At 40.7% G+C, this 11,055-nt stretch overlaps 1 protein-coding gene across 2 annotated transcripts; it reads left to right on the top strand.

The window, feature by feature from the left end:
- The first annotated feature begins 898 nt into the window (after nucleotides 1-898).
- Nucleotides 899-6,798, top strand: gpr173 (G protein-coupled receptor 173). 2 transcript variants are annotated; one of them, XM_046397718.1, is made up of 2 exons: nucleotides 899-1,744; nucleotides 5,241-6,798. In XM_046397718.1, the coding sequence occupies exon 2, from the start codon at nucleotides 5,431-5,433 to the stop codon at nucleotides 6,613-6,615; it is 1,185 nt and encodes a 394-aa protein (XP_046253674.1). In that variant the 5' UTR covers nucleotides 899-1,744; nucleotides 5,241-5,430; the 3' UTR covers nucleotides 6,616-6,798. The 2 variants fall into 2 exon arrangements, with proteins under 2 accessions (XP_046253674.1, XP_046253675.1); XM_046397719.1 differs by lacking the exon at nucleotides 899-1,744 and having other exon boundaries at nucleotides 5,245-5,387; nucleotides 5,426-6,798.
- The last annotated feature ends 4,257 nt before the right edge of the window (nucleotides 6,799-11,055 follow it).

Below are 11,055 nucleotides of genomic sequence, written 5' to 3'. Positions count from 1 at the left end.
ATGTAAATATTTGTACCAATCTTCATGAAGCTGAAAGCTGCAATAGCTGTTGAGAAATTTCACAAACAAAAAAAGATAAATGTTAACCTCACGATGACCAGCGGATCACCAAAGTCAGTATTCATCCTCTGGGATCTATCTGTACAGGCATAAATATCAATGGTGCATCCGGTCAGGGCTCATGTGCTGTGCCTTATGTTTGAGTAACAGATGCAGAGTGCAGTGCAAGTTTTTTTGTTCCTTCTAAAACATTTTGTCACAAGGCTGTTGTCTAACTGTTGTTTAAACCTAGGGCTGTCCAAATAATGGATTAATTTCAATGAATCACAAAAAAAAAAATTTTGATTAATCGCATACCGGTGCCTTTTGATTGGGATTAATTTTGATTAATTAGTCACAGATCATGTAATTAATTGGATTCAGTTTTTAAATTGTTTGAGGCTCATTTTTTCAAGTAGTCAATAATGTTTCACAGTTGTCTATGAGCAAACTTTTTAATATTAAGTAAGTTACATTGTCTTAGCATTCTAACTGGGCTTGCAGGATGGGACTTTGCTTCAGCGACTGTCCGCTTAGCACTTGTCCTGAGTAAATGCGTTGTATGCTTGTGTTTGGGGCATAGGGAGAATGGGTGTGTGAACATTACAGTTGATCACAATTATGTCATGCTGCAGAAAATGGTAATGCATCCAACTGGTTGTTGAGATACTATATTATACATTTTTGCTAACTTTTTTCTGACTTTGATCACTTGACTTTTACCTTGATTGTAGCCAAGGTTAATTATTTAGCCTGATTATTATTTTTTATGATATTATATATCGTTAAAATAGATTTTTTTTCATGTAAACTTTTAAACAGCGAGACCTAACGCTAAGAAAATAACATGCTTTAGGACTGGTGGGGTTAGTGAAGAGCTTACTGCCGACATCCCCCACAAAGCTTGGGGCCGCCCCTGTCCATGGAACATTCAGACTGAATTAAAATCACCGCCGATAGCAGCGGCAGTTGTCTGTTCTGATGGCTGGATGCCCCATTTGTTCCTGAAACCTGTCATTCTGCTTCGAATTTAACCGCGCGTAGACCGGTCAGGGAGGGACACCGTCGGAGTAGGCGTCTCATTTAAGATATCCCATCTACTGTGTTATCCCACATATCCGTCTGGCCGCTGACCGGCTGCGGGACAGTATGAGGATTGGCCTCGGTGTCATCACGCAGCCCGATTTTGCCTGCTCGGGGATTTCTGGCCTAAGTACTTTAGCTAGCAAACCGATTTGTTTCATGACCATACGCTCTTGGATTTTTTCGTCATGCTAAAGGATTTCAGGAACAACAAACGTAAGATTTGCCTCGGCTTGACTGCAACAATGCCAAAGGAAGTGCGGCGGCGGATCGACAGTGAGTCCGAAAACTACGAGCAGGAGATGCTCCACAGGGCGTCTGCTGGTGTCTGTCAGCTCCAGGAAGAGATGAGTTTACAAACGCAACTGTAGGATGCTACCGCTTGCGGGTTACATTAACAAGATTGGAGATACAGCTTGACGCCAGGCAACCTAAAAAAAAACGCTATCTGAATGGTTTGGACCGTTGTCACAGGTGTTGCTACCTTTCGTATTTGCCGATTGCTTCCAGCCATTCATTTCTCTGTGGGCACAACCAGGTGGATCCCTATAACCCTTATTTAATGTAGACTGCAACAGACGGCTTGCCTGCCACAGCGTGGAGGACAAGCAGCCAACAGCAGGTAAGCAGCATAACATGACTACCATTTTGTATTGCCTACAGGTCCCTGTTCTGCAAAATGTCATGCTGACTGCCCTGCATTCCTGCACGCCATTTACTGAGTGGAATAAAGTCTTGCTGCCTGTTGTAGGCCCAGACTATTGCAGCTCGCTGGGACTGATGTCTTTTGTCTGCCTCAGACTCACAAGGGCTCTCATTATGCAGAGTAAATCCAAAGCTTTGATGCATGCATCGCAGCAGCATGCCGTGGTCAGTGTGACGCTGTGTTGTGTTGATGATTAATAATACAGGATTTCCAGCAGCTCTCTGCACTGGGACAGCCCAGTGATTTAGTATCATTTGGTGTAATGTGCCACTTAGAGAACATAGCACCACCTCCTGAACGAACACAAGCAGTGTGTGATTTTAAGCCATCCACGCTCCTTAATGCTGCAGCAGCTGGTGGCTTTCCAGTCCTCAGCAGACCTGTAGGCTCCTTTTGAGGAGGCCTGATGCTGGGCCTCACTGTCAGACACCAATTCTGTCTACATCTCATCCAGTGAGCTTTGTCGCCTCCTCCCACCAACATCAAGCCAGATGTATTGGGCTGCTGTTGCTACCCAGTTCCTGACAGTGACTCTGCCCTCCGCCGCCAACCAAGTTCCAGCTTCACAAAGCCCCTCCTTCAAGACACACGGCCTCTCTCACAGTTCCCTATAGCTCCTAGCCTGTGGTGCTATGAGGGTTACAACTCCAAAATGGCCTGACAAAAACAGTTGATGGAAGTGTAATTAGTTTAATGAATTTGATCTTGATTTGCTAAACATGTTTGTATTTCATCAGGATCTGTTTTCCATTCATCATTCTGAAAAAAATTGTCATTTGAAGGTGTTCCAAGTGGTTTTTCTGGTGATATTTACTGAATGGCTCACTCTAATCTTTTAAAACAGCTGATATGAAGCTATTCTTGGACTATACTGACATGTATCAACCTAATTATTAATAAAGTGATTCATTCAGACTTTAGTCGTCATGCATTACAAGGTTTTATATCTTGAGTGTAGAGGCAGCCTCTCAGCTGTGTAAGGCTGCACTGTTTAGCTTGCATAAATATTTTCCATGTTCACCATCTTAGTTTAGTGTGTTAGCATGCTAACATTTGCTAATTAGCACTAAACACAGACTGTTGACAGTGTGTTCTGTGAATAAGGCAGAGAGACGGAGAACATTGGTTTTGGAAAGAACATTGCAGCACTGGTGGTTTTAATCTTAGATAACAGAATTTAGAACCTAGACAAATAAACTTCGGACTATTTGAAACAGATGCCACCAGGGGGGAAATGATTTTTCTCTACTCGGGGTGAACTCAGTTTGAAGTTGTATGATATTTACTTCCTGAATTGCTGCCCACTACTTATCTACCCAAGGCCAACTTACTCATTTTTTTAAGCTTTTGATAGTATTACAGTCTTTATTAACTGATTACATTTGTTCACTTGTCATTGAACTATAAATATTCAAACCTACCACTATTCCATTATTAATAATGGTAAAATGTATTCTGTCAGAACCAAGCCATAAGAAAAGGCTTTAATGATAAGGACCTAAGCTGTACTCCAGTCAAGGTGTTAATGGCAGTTAACGGCAGTCCGTCCGTTGTAAACACCACCTCCAGATGCATGTACTACAACCAAAGAGACAACAGCTGTATGTGACACTATGTCCTACTTCACAATGAATGAAGAGCAAATTTCTTATTGTGCATAGGCAGCCTTAATGGGTTGACAGTCTGTGTAAATGTATTGCCAACATTCATCCATTCGCTGAGTGCAGAGGATACCATGCAAGGTGCCACCTCCTTATCAGGAGCAATTTGGGGTTCCGTGTCTTGCCCAAGGACACTTCGACATGTAAACCACAGGGGCCAGGGGTTGAACCACAGACCTTTGCCAGAAATGTAGCTATCAGATCTGATTCACAACTGAACCTCGAACTGCATGTCACCAATCTCACTGAATTCTTCCATCTACGAAATATTACTAAAATTAAATCAGATTTATTCATGCCTTTGTCTTTTGGTGTTTGGACTACTGCTATGCACATTTTACAGGCCTAGCTAGTGTATTTTAGGTCCAGTCATAGGTCTCACATTTTTGCCTCCATTCACTGGCTGCCAACCAAATTCAGAATTGAATTTAAGGTTCTTTTAATGACTTTTAAGGTCCATTATGGTCTGGTCCCCAGTTATATTACAGAGCTATTGACTCCCTATGCTCCGAGTTGTAACCTGAGTCTCTAACCTACATTCCTTGTTGTTCTGGAGAAAGGTGATGACTAAGGGTGATCGGGCTTTTACCATCAGGGCCCCTAGACTTTGGAATTCCCTGCCTCATAACACATTAGCTGTTTCCTAAATCATTATTATTATTATTACCTACACCTCTCGCAGCTTACATTTTGATTTGTTATAACAGTTCATCAAAGGTAGCCGTATTCCACTTAGGGCCTTGGTAAACAAAGTGATTCAAAGATCATCTAACAGCATCTGATATCAACTTTGTAATGGCAGCTTCTTTCAAGTGGGGACTTTATCTGTAACTCTCTCTAAAACTTTTGGAATTTGACACTCGCACAGTCTTTTTTCTTTTTCCATTGTTCATACAATCACTGCTATTACTTTTTGTGTGTACAAGTAGGGCAACATATTCAGTTGCCCTGAATGAATTCATTGCGTCACAAAGTCAGACAAAAAAATGTACACTCTCTAGTCTCAGTGTCTAGTGACAGCCTGCTTGCTCAGCTTTTTCAGCCTTGCTGATGTGTAAGTCAACTGGAATATGCCTGTTTATTAAGAGCATCAAGTTGATGTTTCCAACAGTTTTTGAGGTATTTTAGTTAATGGAGCCATATTTTCTGGTTAACTGGTCCAAACATTGTATTTTTTGTGTTTATAATTTATGTTTTATCTGTCTTGACTTTGATTGGCTTTACTTTGTTTTTTGGATCTTATCTGCTTCTACTGCCTCTACTTTAAATTCTTTATTGAAGGCATTATATGTGGTGCTCCAGTAACAAAGAAGGTTCATGAAAACAGCAATGACATGATGCGTAATACACGATATCTGGGTTGCTCTGAATGGGTAAATAACCTGTTTCCTGCTTTTATTGCACAGTCTGTGCTATTGTTGATTGAATGGTGTATATATTTGGCCAAAACCAGTGTGGTAATTAGTCAAGTATGATTAAAAATCCATAGATTATTGTTGATTTGTAAACTATAAGTATCCAATCAGTATTCTTTTTTTTTGTATTCACATTAATTTTTTTGTAACACTCCACTGAAAAATTAAAGTACAAGGGTTACACTGAGAAGATTGCTTTATCGTGATTTGTGATCACCAGCGTGTATTTAAAATATGAGACCTGGTGTGGTATTTCCTTGATGACTGAAATGACTGTCCACAGATACATCTAATGGAGAGCCATGCAGACTCATTTTTTTTGTCTTCCTTGTCTAGGATCAGGAGGTGACAACATAATCCACCAACAAGGGGACCCTGCTCGAAATGGCGCAATGTGGATTGAGATGTTCCTGCTCCTGTTCCTTGTGAACTGCAGAAAGGAAGCAACCACGAGGACGAAGAAACGACTAGCAGACGAAGGAGGTGGTGGAGGCGTGGTGTCTTTGGTGTCTGAAAAAAAGGTGGCATGGGTGGGGGGGCATTTGGGATGGCAAATGGAAATGAGAGCAGCGAAGGGCTGGCTGGGCCCATGGCAGCAGTGGTGGCTACCGCAGCAGGCTTGGTAGCCGAGAGTCCTTCCTCAGCTGTTTCTACCTATATCAAACTGGTGCTATTGGGGCTAATCATCTGCGTCAGCCTAGTTGGCAACCTGGTGGTGTCTCTGCTTGTACTGCGGGACCGGGCCCTGCACAAGGCACCTTACTACTTCCTGTTGGACCTGTGCCTGGCAGATACCATTCGCTCAGCCATCTGCTTCCCCTTTGTGCTCGTGTCTATAAAGAATGGCTCAGCCTGGACCTACAGTGTACTGAGCTGCAAGGTGGTTGCCTTCATGGCAGTGCTCTTCTGTTTCCATGCCGCTTTCATGCTGTTCTGCATCAGTGTAACACGTTACATGGCTATTGCACATCACCGCTTTTACTCAAAGCGCATGACATTCTGGACATGTGTGGCAGTGGTGTGCATGGTGTGGACACTGTCTGTGGCAATGGCTTTCCCACCTGTTTTTGATGTGGGCACGTACAAATTCATTCGCGAGGAGGATCAGTGCATTTTTGAGCATCGCTACTTCAAGGCTAATGATACGCTAGGCTTCATGCTAATGCTGGCTGTGCTCATTTTAGCCACACATGTTGTCTACATGAAGTTACTCCTGTTTGAGTACAAGCACCGCAAGATGAAGCCGGTCCAAATGGTGCCAGCCATCAGTCAGAATTGGACCTTCCATGGGCCCGGGGCTACTGGCCAAGCAGCAGCCAACTGGATTGCGGGCTTTGGCAGGGGGCCGATGCCGCCCACTCTGCTGGGAATCCGGCAGAACTTGCACAACCAGAACCGGCGCCTGTTGGGCATGGAGGAGTTCAAAGCGGAGAAACAACTTGGCAGGATGTTCTATGTGATCACCCTGCTGTTCCTGGTGCTTTGGTCTCCCTACATAGTGGCTTGCTATTGGAGGGTATTTGTCAAGGCCTGCACAATACCACACCAGTATCTCTCCACCACTGTGTGGATGAGTTTTGCCCAAGCTGGGGTAAACCCTATTGTCTGTTTCTTCTTCAACAAAGACTTGAAGAAAGGGCTCCTTTCCCACTTACCAGTCTGCTGCAGGACTAAACCTCATCTGCCACGAGAGCCTTATTGTGTCATGTGAACAGAAATGATGGAAAAACCAAGGGGCAGTCAATGGACATGTGTTTGCTCGAGTTATGGTGGCTGTAGATTCAGTGCACATACTTTTAAGAAGTAGGTGCAAACTATTGAGTGTAATGGAAACAAGAATGGTAAAGATGTATTTCCATCTATGAATGTTTTTTTTTTCCCACTCAAAACAACTGCACACCATTAAAAATAGAAAACAGAAAAATACCTTAATAAAGAAACGAGTAATAACGCAGACATTGTGGAAACCAAGCCAAATATTGCCACAAACAAATGACAAATACTGCTTCATAAACTAGCCAGTTACAAAATTTGAATGACCAAGGGTGTTTGAGTTGTTTTGTCAAATAAATAAATAAAAATAAACATCCACTTTAGTACAGAACAGCTGAATTACAACCCTGATTCTGAAACAATTGTGACACTGTTTGAAATGTGTATAACAAAGAGTGTGGTAACTTCCTAATTGTTTTTGATATATACTCAATTGAAAACAGTTCAAACCTTCACTGATTTTTGTTAATATACGCTTATTGTGAATTTGATGTGAACAGTACATTTCAAAAAAAGTTGGGACAGGGGAAGTTGTTGGCATGCTAAAAGGCGTAAAACAACATCAAATGCCTGTGCCTGTTCAGAAAACCATTGTTGGTCAACATATTTCTGCATTACATTCACAATTACAACTCTACCAAGCAAAACAAAATTCAAATTCAGATAGAAAATTGTGCTGCTGTTGGAAATTGTTTAACCCAGATGTTGTGGACTATCTAGATTGTTACCAGCACAATGTTCAAAAGCCAACATCTGTGATGGTATGGGGTGTGCTAATGCCAATAGTATGGTTAACTTGCACATCTGCTAAAGTCGCTAACGCATGCTACCATCCAGGCAACGTCTTTTACAGGCACGTCCCTGTTTATTCCAGCAAGACAGTGAAGCCATATTCTGCATATGGTGCAACAGTGTAACTTTGTACTGAAAAAGTGCAGGTACTTGACTGGTCTGTCTGCAGTCCAGGCTTGTATGTTATGGAAAAAAAAAACACTTAAAGAATGTTGTTCAAAGAAAAGGTGATGGAGCACAGTGGTAAACATGACCCTGTAACAAGTTTTTTTTGCAATGTTTTGCAGACATCAAATCTAGAATGAGTGTATAGTTTTAAAAACCACAACACCAGTTTGAACATTAAATAACTTGTTTTTGTAATGTCTTTGTGGGAAAGGATTTGCAAATCTTTACATTCTGTTGTTATTTTCGTTTTGCACAGCATTATGACTTTTTCAGAAATGGGATTGTAGTAAAGAAAAAAAAATAGATAATACTGTTAGCAACAGTGGAGAGACAGATGAAAAGAGGGAGGGACGGAGATGCAATATCTGAGGTTGGCGGGGATGTTGCCGTTCATGGTCTGTCATTGTTGTCTCCCCACCCCCTTTGCCTCTCTTCAGGCGTAATATACAGGAAGAAAGAGAATTCCAGTCGTCCATGAGCTTATTGTTTTGATTTTGAGGAACATAAAATGACTGTTTGGGTCTGAAACAAACACATGAGTGACACGGACACCAGCTTTTATCACTATGATTTTGGTATTTTCTTTTTGTCTCATCTTTGTTCACAGGTTATCCATGTCCCCAGTATCTCTATTTGTTGCTCACTGATGTTAGCCTAAACAAAAGTCTTCTCCAGGTGACTGCAGAAATTCTTCCACTTGATGCGCATGTGCTTTTTATTCAAAACAAAAGATGAGACTTGATGAACTCAGTTAATAGTAAACAGAGGTTTCTCACTGACAGCAGCTTGTTTAGAGTCTGAACACAGTGTTCAGTTTCATAAAACGCTCCTATTACAAAGTAAAAATTTCCTGAGCCAACCATTACAATTAGAAATGGTGATCCCTCTATTTCTAAGATAAAATAATCATTTATTAGTCCCGTAGCGGGGAAATTCACGCTCTAGAAGAACAGCTCGCCTCTCTGAAGCATGAAATTCACTTGTGAATAGAAGTAAATATCTGTATTTTTTTGACAATTGAATTTAAATTAATATTAAATAATTAATTTTATTTGTTACTGACTTAGCAAACCCAGCTTATTATTGTTAAACGCAGCTTGCCATTTCTACCACTACCGGTTTCCCAATCAAAACAATGACAACAAAAGACATAGTGTGATGATGCACTGAAGTATGGTGGAATCGTGGCAGTTGTCTTCATTGTTAAATAACCACATCATGACTCAGGCAGACATGTTCACAGATAAGGTAACGTTTTCAAGTTTTATTCGTGTTTAGTCACATTCTCCAACTTCCTTTCTGACTCTTTGACACTCTCCTGGAAGTTATAGCGACAAGAGACAGATAATTTACAACTACAGATTTCTCCGGGTTTCTTGGAAATATGTGGGATAATTTAAGTACACCACTCAGCAAAATATGTAACAACGGTCTATTTGGTTTTTTGTTTTTTAGACATTTTAGTGCAGAAATGTTATTTTATATTATATCTTTGAGAAAAAAGAAATGCTCTGGGTTGCTGATAGATTAATGAGCCAAAGTAAAACAGACGCTGCAAATTAATGATGTCATGGGATGCCATATAAACAGCAGGGCACTTTTAAGAACATCTGCATGTCATCTCACGCATTTTACACTTTTCGCTTGTCACTTTACACCGTTCGCGTTGTATGAGTTTCAGGCGCAGGAAAGACTAAGTCTGGTGATTTTCTTTGTGTCACCTTCATTGTCTTTGTGCTGTGTTTAAACACTGCAAGTGCTTGGTTAATTTTAGGAAACATACATCATGCTTTGGGTTAAAATATGTTTACATTACCTGTGTGATGAAATGTTACTTAAGTTAACTTATGGCCATGTCTTAAAATAGATCAATAGTGAAAGCCCCCTGACTCAAAGTGAGTATTAGAAAAGAGTGAGTTAGACATATTCATTTGGTTAGGCCTGGCTGGCAAATTATATCTTATTAGCCTATCTGAAGAAAGAATGGGTTGTGATATAACAGACAGGAGAAAATCTTCTGTTTGTCAGTGCAAAAATAAAACTTCCATCTGTGGAAGTGATGAGTGATGGTATCCTAAAACATTTTAACATCATCACTCACTCATGCGACAGAAAACATACAATAAGGAATTATTTTCAGGCTTGGAATACACACACAGAGATGACAAATCTGTAAAACAGTTTTCACCGATGGTAACTGCTTTTCTAAACGGACGACTGATAACTGAATCTAATTCTACTGTCACTTGTTTAAAGCCTCTTTTTATCCGTGCTGAGGAGAAGTGAAATGCGACAGTGTTACAGCGGAAGCCAGACTCTGTCCTCTACAGCAGACTGGAGACTTCATTCACATCAAATAGCCATCTAGTGGCATTACAACAGCCCCACTCAACTCAGGCTTGATCACACAACTTGTTGTTGCTGTTGAAAAATGAACTTCAGCCATTAGTAGTCGTCACCTGTTGTCGGTTGATTATTTCATTTCTTCAGATCATTTCTATCCATTTTGGTTAGAACACTGGAAATCAAAACTGAAAGGTACTAAACCAAAATTTGGGCTTTTAAACATGTCCAAATACTGAAATGTTCTGTCCTAAGTCATATTTTTGACTTAAGTGTCAGACTTAAACCTTAGTTAAAATAAATCAATCTTCAATTTCTCATTAGATACATAAAGATATATAGTCCCAACAGCAATCATTTGCATCCTCCATCTGGTTGTGAGGTAAACAGTACGACTGGGAGCTGAGATAGCTGGCAGGAAAATAAAAAGATTTCTCTCCACCAGTTTGTAAGATTACAAGATAAATCTCAATATCCTCTTGACATGATTTCATCTCACAGTTTTTTGCGGAGGAGAAATGATCATCAGTGAACATATGAGGACGCGGCAAAAGTCATATCTACTGCTCTACTTTTGCACAAATCTAGATATATCGATTAACTGTGCTTCTTTCTTGTTTCTCTTTGGAAATGAACTTGAATTGGAGTTTTCGGTGGAAGTAAAGGACAGGACACAGAGATTGTAATTTGTCAGTGAATGTCTGAAAACATGACACAGTCCTTACGAATGAGGGGGGGAATAACGCGGGGCTTTGAGGTCTCTGCTGTGGTGTATCTGAAACACCCAGCGACAGCATGCCACAGCTAATCTTGTTTTTATTTTTCAGAATTATGGCCTTACTGCATTTAAAAAAAAAAACAAAACAACAACAAAAAAAAAACAAAGTCAAAACAATGCAACAAAGACTTGACAAATGTATCTGTTGTGTATGTGCTCAGTCATTCAAAAGGAGGAAACGGAATACTGTGTGTACACAAGTGACATCCAGAAGATTATTTGCTCTTCCCATCAAAACCTGGATTGACTGGACTGTGGTCATGGAGAGATGAAGAGAAGGTGGGGGAGGGGGGCTTC

The sequence above is a fragment of the Scatophagus argus genome, chromosome 8 (assembly GCF_020382885.2).
Source record: "Scatophagus argus isolate fScaArg1 chromosome 8, fScaArg1.pri, whole genome shotgun sequence".
NCBI classification, from domain to species: domain Eukaryota; kingdom Metazoa; phylum Chordata; class Actinopteri; family Scatophagidae; genus Scatophagus; species Scatophagus argus.
Note: the sequence above shows the minus strand (reverse complement) of the source record. Positions and strands in the feature narration are given on the sequence as shown.

Coding starts and splice junctions, on each gene's coding strand:
- gpr173 (XM_046397719.1), top strand. CDS start 5,297: ATGTGGATTGAGATGTTCCTGCTCCTGTTCCTTGTGAACTGCAGAAAG. Junction 5,388..5,425: donor ACGACTAGCAGACGAAGGAG/GTGGTGGAGGCG, acceptor TCTGAAAAAAAG/GTGGCATGGGTGGGGGGGCA.